The sequence below is a fragment of the Pieris napi genome, chromosome Z, assembly GCF_905475465.1.
Source record: "Pieris napi chromosome Z, ilPieNapi1.2, whole genome shotgun sequence".
NCBI classification, from domain to species: Eukaryota; Metazoa; Arthropoda; class Insecta; order Lepidoptera; family Pieridae; genus Pieris; species Pieris napi.
In genome coordinates, this window is record NC_062259.1 from 13,370,137 (window position 1) to 13,386,096 (window position 15,960).

The 15,960-nt window shown below is 32.7% G+C and overlaps 1 protein-coding gene across 1 annotated transcript in view; it reads left to right on the plus strand.

The window, feature by feature from the left end:
• The window catches only part of LOC125062694 (dynein axonemal heavy chain 6), a 60,930-nt gene that overhangs the window by 26,574 nt on the left and 18,396 nt on the right, over positions 1-15,960 (plus strand). The window contains exons 33-48 of the mRNA XM_047668768.1: positions 220-431; positions 889-1,001; positions 1,194-1,336; positions 2,329-2,521; positions 3,644-3,867; positions 4,310-4,565; positions 4,714-4,904; positions 6,487-6,659; positions 7,063-7,246; positions 10,267-10,432; positions 10,666-10,827; positions 12,250-12,336; positions 12,509-12,598; positions 14,528-14,724; positions 15,053-15,215; positions 15,505-15,587. Of these exons, the coding sequence (XP_047524724.1) occupies positions 220-431; positions 889-1,001; positions 1,194-1,336; positions 2,329-2,521; positions 3,644-3,867; positions 4,310-4,565; positions 4,714-4,904; positions 6,487-6,659; positions 7,063-7,246; positions 10,267-10,432; positions 10,666-10,827; positions 12,250-12,336; positions 12,509-12,598; positions 14,528-14,724; positions 15,053-15,215; positions 15,505-15,587 (2,637 nt within the window). The remainder of the gene's footprint in view (positions 1-219; positions 432-888; positions 1,002-1,193; positions 1,337-2,328; positions 2,522-3,643; positions 3,868-4,309; positions 4,566-4,713; positions 4,905-6,486; positions 6,660-7,062; positions 7,247-10,266; positions 10,433-10,665; positions 10,828-12,249; positions 12,337-12,508; positions 12,599-14,527; positions 14,725-15,052; positions 15,216-15,504; positions 15,588-15,960) is intronic.

Here is a 15,960-nt window from a genome sequence, read left to right on the forward strand (position 1 = left end):
TAGTTATTTTCCTTTATTATTATATAATAATTATTAACAATTAATACGAATTATTGTAACATAATGTGTTCTGTTTGACATAATCTAACACGTTGATATAGTGAGTAATAAAGCAGCTCATGAGTAGTTACATCTTTATACAAAGCGATGGCTAAAAGAAAACATTTTTATTCAATATTTCCTACAAGTTGATATCTAATATACACTTATTATTCGCAGTTTTCCACAAGGTTTTAATTTTTTCGATATGTATATGGATACAAAGCACCGCAAATTAAAAGTATGGGCGGAAATAATTCCAGAATTTCTCTACGACTGTAATAAGCCCTTCTTTGAAACCTTAGTGCCCACTATAGACACGGTGCGCTACGGGTATTTATTTGAAAAGCTGCTTAGTGCCGGGAAACCGGTTATGTTTACTGGCAACACTGGTGAGTAATAATTTCTCCACAGGAGCGCATTCTAAGACTTCACTTTTGAATGTCTTCTTTTCACAAAATGGATATTAATTTTACTATAGAATTTTGTCTGCGCATTCAAGACGCAAAGCGCATTCAAGACTTTTAAGCTGATTGACTTTTTTCTCAATGTGATTATTAATTTTACTTCCAAGCTTTAGAATATTGTCTCGATTCAGTTATACGATTTATGCCCAACAGTAAAAGTATAGCGATGTAAATATTAAATTATTCTCGAGCTTATTGGGAAAAGGTTAAGTCAAAATTAATTTTAACAACAGCATTAAAAATTAATAATGTAACGAACTGAGTCACTGCGTCACCGGGGTGCGTAGTTACTAGGTACTTGTGCCAATCTTATGGCATCAAAAGTAGAATGTGCGTCAACTATTTTACTTGTTATTTTCTGTTTTACAATAACATTTTCTAGGTGTGGGAAAAACTGTGATAGCTGCTGAGATATTAAACAAAATGTCTACCTCTGGTACTTATATACCAGTTATTTTAAACTTCTCAGCGCAAACTAGCAGCGCACGGACACAGGTTTGAATCCTAAGTCATGGCTTTTAGACTTATTTTACAAATTAGTAAAATTCCCCATTACTTCATAGACTGATCTATGTATAGAAATTTTAAACTTCCCAAAATTGTTGTTTAATTAATAATATGTATAATTATTAATTAATTATATGTATAATTATATTTCAAAAGAATGAGGACTCCTTTTAAAACTAGGAAGTGATTGAACTCCGACTGGAAAAGCGACCACGTAAAGCCATCGGTGCTCCTCTTGGTAAAAAAGTGATCATTTTTATTGATGACGTCAACATGCCCCGCCTTGATGTGTATGGAGCGCAACCGACGATTGAATTACTAAGGTATTTGGGATTGGCTTTAATAAGATGATAATTAGATGACAACACATGACAACAACTCTTAGATTTGCTAACTATAATTCTAAATAAGTGTAATTTAATAATAATAATAAAAAATAAAAACAGCTAGAAGACGTAAAATAGCTCACTCCAAGTGAAGTCTTTTCCATGTATAACATTTATAAATACAAATTATTATTTTATTAATTTATATTAGTATAATTAGTGTAAAAGTAAATTAATAAAATATTAGTATTAATAAAATACTGAGGTGTTTAATATTTTTTTTTGTTACTATTAAAAATACGTAGTATACACTATACGTACCGACTTAATTAATCTTCAATATACTTAAAGATATTTATATGATTAATAAGCGACCGAGTGTTCAATACTGTCAAAAAAAAGGTAAAAGGTAATTAAAACTATCATAGATTTAATACGTGAATTCCGATGTTTTGCGTCTGTTACTCACGCTTCGTTATAATAATCTCACCCTTACACAAATTCCCATATCTAGCGCACCGTAAAACGCGTGTAACAAGGGCGATAATGCCTAATTCTAATGAGGAATCAAATGCACAAATGATGTCCAGCCTTGCCGATATCTAACGAGCTACGTCGTATAGGTTAACTCTCAAAAGTTAATACGCGATGCGTATTAATGTTCTACATTAATGTTTTGGCGAAAACTAAGTTAGAGATTCTGTCTTTCTAAGTTTCTCTTCACATTCGTTACCTAATACTCATTCATTAACGAGATATATGTATTTAAAGAAAATGAAATTTACTCGATCTAAAGGTATTATGATTTTGCAATTACTTGTTACGAATTTTAAATAACAAAAGATACCTCGTCTTTTTAACCTTATTCTTTCCACTTTCTGGTGGGTAAATGTTGTTTTTTTAAAGCTGTTTAAATATATTTCTTTACTTAATTACGAAATACAAAGTTGTAAGAGAGAATCAAAAGAAAACCTGATTTTATTATTCAGACAATATTTGGACTTTGGTGGCGTTTACGACCGAGACAAACTGTACTGGAAGGATATCCTCGATGTGGTGTTGTCATGCGCGTGCGCACCGCCTGGCGGCGGGCGGAATCCTCTCACTGCGAGATTTGTTCGACACTTCGCTATGTTCTATATTTCAGCACCGAACTCAGAAGCTATGAAGACAATTTTTAAAGTGAGAATATTTTATTCTGTAATTGTTGATGAACTTTCAAAGCATAATTTCCTGAAGAATTAAAAAAAATTAGCCGACACAGTTAGTGTCAGTATTTTTGTACTTGTTACTTCAAAACTACCAACGGCAAATAAACAGGATTAATTGATTTATATATAACATGTGACAAATTTCAATCTATTATTTTAATAATTAACTAACCAATAAGAGGTCTTCTCTTTCACACTTTTCTAGCCTCGTTATCTAATCATTAATAGATATATTACTATATGCTGCTCTTCAATATATCCCTAAAAAATTTCCATATTATTTTAATAAATCCTTGATAATAGATTGCTAATGAGAAGTTTTTAGAAGCGTTACGAGAAGGCCGTGTTAATTAATGTCATTCAAATCACGATTATGTGTGGTGTCGCTTTCTGACTACAATAGAGTTTGCGATATACAATAAGATTATAGTCTGCAGAATACAACGGTTTATCCGCTATCTCTTGCTATAAATACATCGTATGTTTAATTTGGTACTTATTTTAAAATATATAATATAAGAATATACAAAAATATTTTAGAACAACAGGTAGCGATATACAACTAAGTCGGGATGAGAACTATTTTCGGAATCGCTTCTGTTCCCCGAGGCAATTCCGTTCCTAATATCATGCCAAATGCACTAAATAAACCAAGTGCCTGTCAGCTTCGCTATTGTGAAACGTTGAGTTTGGAGTGACTAGACAAGCTTTGGTAAAGAGGCAGTGCATGCATTCAATTGTTACATCAGTAGGCAAGACTTTGACGGCTGATTGCGAATTCCCAATCATTTCCAAAACCACTATTTGTTACTGACGTATCGTGAAACTGGTGTGATTGATCGCTCTGTATGTCCGATCAAGTTCCATTAAATTGATTTTACATCAAAATATCTTTTAATATTTTGGCTACAGTAGAGGCTAGACGTAAATCCATAAATTATTCGGTTTTTAATGGAAAAAGAAAAATCTATTCCGCAATTAAAATATAATATATAAGTTTTATTTGCATGAACTTAATGGACTCAGTTGACGTCAAATGTGTATTGTATTGTCTATTGCTATGTATAATAAAGTAACGAAAAACAAATTTCAGGCGATTCTAAACGGTCACATGGAAGACTTTGTTACCGAGGTGTCGGTTCTGGGGGACCCAATTGTAAATGCGGCGGTTGATGTTTACCTAAAAATATGCGCTGAATTGTTGCCGACACCAGCGAAATCCCACTACGTGTTCAATTTACGAGACCTATCAAAATGCATGCAGGGTGTTTTGCAGGCAAATGCGGCCTATATGAGATTACCGCAGGCGATGCTAAGGTACCAAAATTGAGCTTTCAATGGTACTAATTATCAATGGATTTTAGGTCTAGTGTTTACAGCCTGTTTAACTTAGTTGTACATTTGCTTTACTATTTATGCTCATTGTTAGATAACAATGTGTACATAATTAATACCTAAAGCTAGATTTGTTAGAAACATTTTAATTATATTTTCTTCAATATTATTTGTAATTTTAAAGAGTATTCTATAAATATAAATACAATTTGATAGATGCTGCCCACCATCTTGTATGCGTGGGACTGTGATAAAGATTTAAATGTTAAATTCAAACCCGACTTTCAGGTAGATTAAAATACATTTTTCTATGCACAAAAATGTATTTTAAGCTAGCTAAGAATGGACCTATCTAAATTTATCTGCCATTTTATTTCAGTATTTGCTAGAAAGTAACTGCCTTATAACATAAAGGTATTTTCAGGCTGTTCTACCATGAGTGCTTGCGCGTGTTCCACGATCGTCTCATCAACATTGAAGATAAAAGTTATTTCTACCACCTTATGTGCAATGTGTGTAATAAAAATTTCCAGCAACCGATTCTTGAAATACCCGAAGAACCAATTATTGAATCACCACCTGTTCTTCTCTTTGGGGACTTTCTTAATTCTTCTGTTCCAAAAGAAAATAGAACTTATCAAGAAATCCCTGATATACAGAAGCTCATGGTAGTTTTAAAGGTAGATTCTAAATTCCAATGATTATTTTTTATTTAAAATATCAATATATTGAACATAATAGTTACTCCGATTTTTTTATAGACAAGGAGTAAATATTGTTAATATTTTTATAGTAAGGAAAAATTATAGTAGAATATATTATTATCAGGAATACTTGGATGAATATAACTCTACTGCTCGAGCGGAAATGAATTTGGTACTATTCAGAGACGCCGTAGAGCACGTAGCTCGCGTAGCAAGAGTGCTACGAGCTGAGAGAGGTCATAGTTTGATGGTCGGCCCTGGTGGCTCTGGTCGAAGATCCGTGGCAACCCTAGCAGCCCACGTTAATGAGTGCAAGTGAGCAATATTTTGGTTGTGGTTGGCGAGGTTTATTGAATTTATAATTAGATTACTAAATATGTTTGCTAGATCTACTTCCAAAACACCCACTAACCTTAACCAAAACACATTAGTGAGCCGATCAGTTAATTTGCTGAAACTTAAAAAGAAAATAATTGAGCGCTTGTATTAGTGTCTTGCTCATTCAGGGAAGCCGTACAATCGAAAATTAAAAAGCTCCAATCAAAGTTTACATTGAAAAATTCGTATCAAACGACGTTACCTTAGTAACGCTCTTACTAAGAGCTTCTCTCCACCTACAATCTACATTTATATATATTTATCGATTTCAAGTTGTAGACTAGACATTTTCATCAAATAGACTAATGAAATTTTTCTTACTACGAGTATTACCTACCTGAATTCTAAATTAATGTTTATAATTAAAATAAGTTATAGAATGCCATAGCTATAAAAGGTACATTTATTGCTACTTCAAATATGTAATCAAAGCCTTTTAAAAAGTGTAGAGGTATATTACGTTTGGCTAAATGTAAATACAATCAAACAACAAATTAAAGTGTATTTTTTTAAATTTAGTCTGTTGTTCTTCTCCAAAAGTACAAATTCATTGGATAGAGATTGAGGTAATTTAAAATGTCATCGAGATAAATAATAACAACTACGGGTAGGTACAGATTTTAGATCGCTTAAGCTTAAAGACGTAGTTACATTGCCTTTTAGATATACTCACAAACCTGTCAAAAATACCTATTACATAACGTGAAAGTTAGTTTTGCCCTTACTGCTCATGAATGTTCTCAACTTATGCACGAAGTGGAGTGGTTTTTATAGTAGGGGCAAGGGTTTAAAAAGATTTTGAGGTTTGATAAATATAGACGAAACCTTATAGCATCACCCTCAATATCTAAATATAAAGCTGTCGAGCATTCAAAATTATATTTTTAAATTAATAAGATTTTATTGATAATAAATTTACCATTACCATTAAGTATTTACTGTAAGAAAATTACGAGGAGCGTCTATTTAAAATATAAGGAAATATATTTTAACTAAGAAATGTACTAATCATATTCTGAAATCGGCTGTAGCAAAACATTTTCTTACATTACAAAGAAGACGATATTTAAATTATGAATGCATTAATGTCACATACGCTTACCCTATGCTAGAAGTGATATCCTCCCTAAGTGACATCACTTGCGATCCTAAGACTCAGAAAATTTTCCATAGATGTGGGGTGGGTTGTTTACTGTTACTTGTTCTACGTAAATGCACTACGTATAGTGGAAATTAATTTGAGCTTGAAAGTGAAAATTCATACGTGTCTGGCGTTATAAAAAGCCAATATAAAATGCTCAATATATTTAATAATCAATATATTTAATAATCAATATATTTAATAATCAATATATTTAATAATCAATACCTAACCCATATTATAATGAAAAGTTTAGCCAACGCTTCCTAGAAGGTCATGAAGGTGTTTATAAAATTTTCGAAATATGGTTAGGACATTAAGAATTAAGCCTACTAGTTGCCTCCACTAGAAAAGCTTTAAGAATTATGACTATAACAGGTGCATGGGAATGGAACTGAAACGTAATTATGACACACCGGAATTCCACGACGATCTCCGTAAGATGTATATGCGAGCTGGGGTTGGGTGTGAAGACACTGTCTTCTTATTCACAGACACGCAGATTACAAAAGAAGAGTTTTTGGAGGATATTAATAATATGCTGAATTCTGGTGTGTATTGTATAATTTTTTATGCACCATTTGACCAGTATCAAATGACTATTTAGTTTCTTAAAGATCAGGCTATCATGAAAGAAAAAGTATTTCAATATACTTTCTGTGCAATGTTCCCAGATCCTGAATTCTAATCATGGTAGCTCATATCTATTTTAAACAATTTACTACGATTGAATGGCTATATAGTTATAGAGCGCTTTAAAAGAAAAGCCATGATGGAGTTATCTCTATATTTATTGAATTTTTATGTCTAGTTACATAGTTGAGTGAGTTTGAATCGCAGGAAAAATTACTAAAATGTTTTATTAGAAATGCTTAATCGCTTGTGTTATCGATAACAAAGAATCTGAGATTATGCTTTCCTGTTGTTATTGCTTTCTTATTCCTACTTTTCCAGGAGAAGTCCCAAACCTTTTTGAGGGTGATACTTACGAGCAAGTACAGACGGGTTGTCGAAATGATGCGGCTAAGACTGGAATAAATCCGGCAGACAGAGACTCAGTGTACTACTTCTTTATCAATCGCGTTCGTGCAAAACTACATCTATGTGTGTGTATGAGTCCCGTCGGCGAAGCGTTCCGGTAGGATTTGTAGTTTTTAATAAGATAATATTAATTATTAAATAATGATGAATAGTTTTTATTCCTTAAAATTTATTTGATATAGTTAGAAAGTATTCTATTTTATTAAATTTTATATATTTAGTTAAAGGATATTCTAGATAAAGTATTAGAGCATTGAATCTAAAATTCGCACCATTTTGGTTTTAAAAATTCGCAATAAACTTATACTTTCGCAACGAACAGTTGTCTATAGTGAGTTAAATTAGACACAAATTTGGAGATAAATAATAACGCGATTAAATGGTATCCAATATATTAGGATGACATAATACATTTAGGGAATAAGTTTAAATCTGTAGGTTATAAACTACGGAAAACATCGAAATACTGTTGGACGAAAGAGACCTTCAAGGATTTAGCCGGCGGCGCTGGTGCAACGGTCCATCCTCGGTATCAGCAGGTCCTTCTTCCCCTTGTCGTCCTCATCTTCCTCCGGCTCCTCTTCGTCCTCATCCTCTTCGTACTCCTCCTCGTACTGCTCCTCCTCTTCGTACTCCTCTTCATCTTCGTACTGATCCTCCTCTTCGTACTGCTCCTCCTCTTCGTACTCCTCCTCCTCTTCCCCAAAACAATTGCCATAATTGATAAAGTACGGCCTGCCGCAATCGGGACAACGAATGTTGTAATCCATCTCCTCCAGGTCAAACCAAAACTGTTGTAGATATCTTAGCACATTCTGCAGGAGAATATTCTTCTGAACTTCCAGGTCGTAGATGGCCGCCTGGATCTGCAGACGCTCCCACTTGTCCTCAGTTTCGGCGTGAAGTATTAGAAGAACATAGTTCTCAAACTTTACTTTTTCCAGCTCCTCGTTTATATTGATGCCGTTGAAAACGAGTGAGATTTTAAATGGTCCATACGGACGCACTCCCGCAGGAAAGATAAACTGCATTTTATTTAAATCAAAAACAACTCGTGGATACCCGTACATAGTGATTCAAAGTTATAGGAGTCAACGTTAACACAAGCGTACTGTTCAAAGTCTAGCGTGTTTATTGGAAACTATTTTGCAATTTCAGCTTTTATATTTTAAAGACGACATGCGCACTGTTGTCGTCCCATTTGCGACTGCGTATAACCAATCCAAAGCATCTAGGGTAATAGTGATACTCTTCGTAGAATTAACAATTATGAACAAAGTTAACTTTTTGCAGGCAACAGTTTACTGAAAATATGTGTTCCAATGAAAATTGTAATGGCGATTCCAAATTATTGATACAGTTAAATGGTTGTTAAATTAATATGGTTCACTGTTAAATACAATTAGGGTAATTGTGGTGATGGCTAATATAAGATTTCTTACGATAGATTGGTATTGGGTAAAAATTGAGCTGACAATAAAAGTAGTAGCGTCTGCTCTCTACGTACGTATACACAACAAGTGGCTTTCGGCATGACATCGTTTATCTGTGTTTTCTATATATTAGTTTTATTTTACCAATGTTTTTCTTTAAAACAATATTCACGCGCGACAAATCACTAATTCTTTAATGAATAAAAATAGGTAAGAAATAAAGGGCTTTTAATGATATTATAGTACCTAATGGATTTTGCGGACGTTTATGATGTCTAGTTTATCCTTTTTATATATACATTTATTTTGATCTGTAAGCTGTATATAGCGATAATTCTATTCTATTCTAATTCTGCGTCTACTTCATTTTCAATTATTAAGAAAAGAGGTATTGTATTGGAGATTCGAACTCACACGCAAACATAACAGAAATGATTTATTAGTTTACAAATATGCCTAATCTACGTATATGTATACTAGCCGTTTCGCGCCCGCTTTGCTGGACGAATTAAAATAAATTTTATGTTTCATTATTTTATTTTTTTTCATATTTTTATTATTCTTCTTTTTTACTTCCCGCTAAGAAAATTGAAATATTTCGAAAATCGAGTTTTTAACAGATGTTGACGGTTTGAATGTTTCCGCGGTGAAGTCCGTATGGATAAATTTTCATAAAAGTAAAACAGCAATAAAAAAATGAAGGAACGTTGGAATTTAAATAAATAGCCATAAACCATCTAGGAAAAATTTCGCATCGAATGGTGGTAGTTTCATGTCGATACGATCAGTGGTTTAAGCATGAAAGAGCCTCAAACGAACACCATTTTCTTTTTATATATATAAGATAATGACGTATCTGATGCACCCTTTTAATTGAAGTGTAACTTTGTCGCTTGTCAATTTAAATTTTTTAAGCGAGCGAGCGACGATTAGATAAAGTCATATTGATTTTTTATTTGGTATCAGTTACTACTGACTGAAAATAGTATACCTACTATTGTTTTTATTAGTTTTTCATTTTGTATAATATAATACGAATTATATAAACCCTGAATTATATGTCTCTACCGTAGCTTTTGTATATAATAATTACTTTGTATCTTCTAGGTATATTAAGTAGATGATTATAAATGTAGTTTTTTAACATTACATTAATTAATTAATGCCATTTCTTCTCTGAAACTATAATATAAACAATATATAAACTCTTTAAACATTTGTTAATTCAACGAATAAGCGTATATTAGCTACAATATGTATACATGTATACCTGCCCAGCGTCCAAGTCTAGTTTTCAACATCCAAATCAATATTTTTATGAAAATGAATAGTGCAGTCAGCGCATTTGGAAGCTTTCGCACAGAATATTTTATTTACTATTAATTCAGTAAATAATTTTACATAGTAATTATTTTTTTACAATCAACTAATGAGTCAAAATAATTTTCGGCAAACAAACATCATGTGTATGGAAAAAAATTATTTTAATATAAGTATAATGGGGAAATTTGTAGTTTGAAGTTATTATTTCCATAAAAACATATTGACTTAAAACTTCAAATTTCAAAATTATTTAAAGTAATAAGGTGAATAGAACAACACCAAAAGGTAGTAGTAAAGACTTAAAAACTAATGAATAGGCAAAATAAGTAATCTAAATAAAATTTAAATACAAAAAATACAGGCGCCGTTGCCGTATGTTCCCGTCTTTGGTGAACTGCTGTACTATTGACTGGTTCACAAAATGGCCACCAGAAGCATTACTTTCCGTTGCTGAACAGTGCCTTCAGCCTCTTGGAGACCAAAATATTATACACAAGATCTCTATGCTATGCGTCACAATGCACCAGGTTGGTACCTTTGGACTTTATTAACAAATTTATGAAAGAAAAACACCTTTTATATCTGTATAGAAATAACTTGTAGGTTAGACCTTTGAGTACCGATCTTAATTCTCAGTGAAAATGAGCCATTTTGTTTATCAAACTTTAAGCTCTCTTAGAAAAAAAAATCACTTGTGTTTGGAAGAGTCCGGTAAATAGCATTGATATAAAAAATACACATCTTTCTCTTTGTCATTTAGGATGTAGACGTAATGACTGATCGACTGTATGACGAAATGCGACGTTATTTCTACACAACACCAAGTAGTTATTTGGACCTCTTGAAGCTGTACCTAGGTCTTCTGGACAAGAAACAACAGGAGATAATACGAGGGCGGGACAGAATTTCCTGTGGACTACATGTAACTATAAATTTTACTAAGTAGGGATTTCCCACGCTATAGCCGGAATTTTATTTTGAAATTAGTTGCATAAAACTACTTTCCCCAAAAAATCGCGCAGGCCACGAAGCTCAGTTGCATTACGAAAATATTAAAATACACGTTAAAACTGTTGGTAAAACTAATGTCACGAAATTAATTTCTGGCCATTAATTTCGTAATGTAATTCCGGCTTAAATGCCTACCTTCTGGAAGCAGAATCAAATCAATCCTTTGTGCTAAAACGTTGATTATATAAAAAGTTGCAAAGTTTTGTGAGGTTATAAGTTTTCAAAGCGTACAATATAAAATATTACCTTTCTTTAAATACAATTCCTCTTCCCTAATTAGAATTTACTTACGTCCCAATAAGTTTAACACATAAAAACCTAGAAAAGACTTAAGTTATAAATGTCATCTTACTAAATATGTAATAATATGTTTTTTATTCAAATTAAATATTTTCAATAAGAATATAACATTTATTGATTGAAAATGTGCTCCACTGAATAATGTTCTAACAAGTTTCAGTGCTAAGTTGAATCATTATAAAGTGTTAATAAGTACTAGCAATATTCTTGCAAGTGTGCTCGGGCGACAATTTCTTTACAAATCTTGAAACATATTCTTATAAAGACCTCGGGTTCTATAAATCTGTAGTTTTAAGGTGTCGTGATTAAAAAAAATAAAAATTTTGTCAATAGACTCGAAACATTCAGCGCATATAATATTAATCATTAATAATAATTATTGATATAACTCAAATTTAAACACAATTTTAAAATATGAATATTTTGGGATAAAATCCTACCTTCACTTTACATACGCAATAACGCAACGCATCAATGGGCACGAGGCGACACAAATGTTTTCCAAATGATCTACTTAAGGGAACAGATTTTGCATAAATTAATTGACTATTTGTTTACATAGTTGGCGACTATTTGATAAGATGTTTATAAATAAATTAAGCAGTTAGTTTTGTTATCATTATATATAATGGTGTAATTTATGAGTGCGTTTAAGTCGGGGAATTTGTATTACACTTGATGAGTTAAACGATGTGTTAAGGTAACATTTCACTAACATTCACATTTTTGGCTATGTGACGTAACGTAAGCATGTGGCAGTTTAACATTCGACTGAACATTCATTCTTGTGAACATGTTACGTGCATTCTAATAGTGAATGAATTTACGAAATCCATTAAGTATTTTTTGAATTTAGCTTTACCAACTTGCAAATGCTAATGTTTCCTTTCTCTAATATTAGTAGACCACACAGTGCGACAGAACGCGAGTAGAACTACGAGGCACAATGATTTACGAAAATTCATCTATCGAAAGGAGGTAGTCAACAACACAGATTTTCATGTGACATTTGGTTATTAACAATATTTTTTAGAAACTATACGAGACGTACGAAGTAGTCGGCGTTATGGAGCAACAGGTGCGTGATATGGAGCCAGTACTCGCTAAGAAAGCTGAAGAAGTAAGTGACGAATTTTTATTTGGATTTCTAGTATTTATGGCGAAAAGTTATAAGGTAGGGTCTTTTTGTATATTGATAAATATATCTGTTTCTGCGATCCCAAGTTCTAAATTATAAATACTAAAGCAAAGTAAGAGAAGTATATCTTATCTAGAAATTGGCTATATTTTAGGGCATGGCGTTAGTAGCTCGTTTGAAGGTGGAACAGAAGGCTGCAGATGAAGTAAAGCAAGCTGTTATGAAGGATGAAGCGGCAGCAAAGGTAATGCCGTTCTTATAAGGGTAATCTTATTTTGATTTAAGGAAACGTTAAAGAGATGAAAATGAGCAATACACTCGACTCTCGATAATTTGAAACTCAAGGCACCAGAGATAAATTTCAATTTATCAAGAGTTCAAAATAACAAGTGTTTTGAATAAGCACGAGGGGGAGGGGCGACTGAAGGAAATAAGAATTTGATCAAAATTTGTTACTTATTATTTCTATAACATATAACAATTATTCACAAATTTTTATTTCAAAAAGAAGTCTGTAATCTTTTTTTGAGTGAGTGACTTCAGTTTATCACTGTCCAAAAAATTTTTAATAGTGGTGAGAGCTGCAAAGTAATCGTCACTTGTGTCGGCAACAATTGACAAGTCTGTGCATGTATGTAAACAAACGACAGGTACGTGCATGATAAACGCTTCAAATTATAGGGAGTAGGGGAGACTGGATTTCAAATTATAGAGAGTAGGGAAGACTGGATTTCAAATTATAGAGAGTAGGGAAGACTGGATTTCAAATTATCGCATGTTGGCGAGCAAGATAATACTTTTTCAACTTCAAATTACCGAAGGGACCAATTACTATTGATTTTATTCAATTTATCGAGTGTTTTTAAGGGACCGGAAAAAAATTCAAATTATCGAGAGATTCAAATTAACGAGTGTCAAATTATCGAGAGTCGACTGTATATAAATTTATGAAACACAAAAATAAATTATAATTATTTTATATCACGTTATTAATAATTCTATTTAGATCTTGCATATAATTAAAATTGATGAGTGTAACAGACAGATTAATTTAACCACCCCACGCGTATGACTTTATTAATCTCCGCATTATAGTCGGCAATGCGCAGTTAATGACAATTTAATTTTCAATGTTGAATGCTACGTAAATACCCGTGTCCATGCACAAGTCTTTCAGCTTTTGGAACACGTGAAATTTAGGGTTGTTATGAAATTGTTTTCCTTTTATGAAATTGAAATGTAAAAACAAGCTTTTACTTTGGCTTTGTAAACAATAAACCTTTTGTGTACATTTAAGATTGCAAACTTAATTAATGAAAGACCTTCATATAAATTTCTTTACAATTGTCACCAACAAATGAAAAATAAAATTGTTATTTTTGCCCACGTCATTTGGCTTTTAAAGGGTAAAGGTTGAACAAATGTTGAGAACAAATGTATATAATAGAATTATTCCATGTCTTCAAAGTATATAAACGTCTCGTATTCTAAATTTTTGGTGGTTATGTTTTGTTACAGGCAAGTAGTTAGTGCATTTCGATCCGAACAATCGTTGCATTGTATGAAATCGAATCCAAGACTTCCGGCCTACTAATTATGGGTTTTCAACTATCGACTATATTGAGTTTAACTCTACATTTTATTTCAAAGGAATTCCAAAATGAACAGTAGTAGGAAAATCAAATATTTCTCTCCGTTACGAAACTCGTTAGTGGACAGTGAATACGTACAAGATTCTGAATGATAGCAAAAATATTATTTATACAAAATTTAAAGATGTTCATTGTATCTTTATTGATTAGAAATATATGAATAATAATAATAAAAATCCAGCGGCGCCACGATCCTAAATGGGTTATGGTATCAGATAACAGATATTAGCTTCGATTACTATTATTTTATAGATAAGTAGGTGAACAGATCATTTTTTGTCTGATACGTGTCGCCGATTTTTGGGTTTGGTCACGGCTCCTGCAGTTGGAGATAATCTTAAACCGGATGTAGTCTAGTACCTTTATCTTTTGTGTGGTGGCTGGTGATTCTCACCGTACACTATATACACTCTGTACGTTTAATTAATTATTTCTTGGATATAATTGAACGATTACACAAAATTGTTCTAGAATAATAACTTGGCATTTCGCTTTCTAAATATTTTTTAACCTTTGTTCAGGTAAAAGCTGAAGAGGTAAAGCAGATCGCAGATGAAGCAAAAGCCGATCTGGCTCTCGCGATGCCAGCTATGGAAGCTGCACAAAATGCCCTCAAAGCCTTAAATAAAGCAGACATTAATGAATTAAAGGCTTTCCAGAAGCCACCCGCCCTGGTGCGCTTTGTGATGGAGCCTGTCTGCATACTACTCGGTGCTAAGTAAGAATTATTTCAACTAGATTTTTACTGTAACTATGAGTTTATTCTTTCGTTGATATTTAGCGCTATATGCACTGGATATGTTAAGTGCACAAGTAGGTATGTGCAGCCATACGATGTATCGACACGACCGGAGTATATCTCGTGGATGTCAACACCGCCAATTTTTAATGTAAGGCTACCATTGAAATAATTATTTTTAGAAATAAAGTGTTTTTTCCCCCCACTTGAAATTCTAACTCTAGGACACCATGATCTAAAGAAGATTTTAACCACTGAAACCAATGAAGTAGTTGTGTCCTATTGTACCACAATGACAATCTTTTAGGCCTGATTGGGACTCAACTAAAAAAATGCTGGCAGATGTGAATTTTATCCGAAATCTAGAAGAGTACGACAAAGATCACATACCTGACGCCCTTTTGAAGAAAATCAAAGTATATCTTACCCATAAGGATTTTAATCCCGATACCGTTGTTAAAGTTTCAAAGGTAAGAACTTAATTAGCGACTCAGCGTTCACCTTTTTTCACATGTGATTGTGGAGTTTCAGTCTTATTATTATGTATTTAAGTTCCTGTTTTACGCTCCTTCCATTCCATCAGTTCAGCCACAGTACAGACGTCACAAACTAGGTACATGTACATTCAATTGATTCCGCTTATATAATTGTTTCGAATGATTACGGTTGTATGATACAAGTATGTTTCCCTACATCATTGAAATTTATTAGTTAGTGTTTAATGGTTCTAAAATATTTAAAAGATATATTTTGGTATAGGTATGCCGTTCGATGGTGTTATGGGTGCAAGCGATTGACATGTATGCAAAAGTGTTCAGAGTCGTCGAGCCAAAAATTTTAGCGTAAGTTTTGATAATTATTGATCTTAATAATTCAGTGGCATTTATTTGGTCCGATTCTATCGAAGCAATAATTATTTTGTGTCGGAAGCTTGGTCATCTCGGCTTTAAATTATAAATTTTAAGAGTACCGAGATTTTTTTACGCCGGCTATTTCTCTCGGCCTACACCCTCTGTCTTCTTTGCCGATGAGTAGAGATGCCTACAAATTCAAATTTAATGAAGTGGAATAAGTGATACCTGTATCTTATGTTCCATAATAAACATATTTTATTAATTTATTTAAACATACGCAGAAACTTGTCTTTTCGTGAGGTCATTTATATTTCAAATAGAATCTCATATTTAAAAGCCTCTTTCATTTTACCAATCTCAT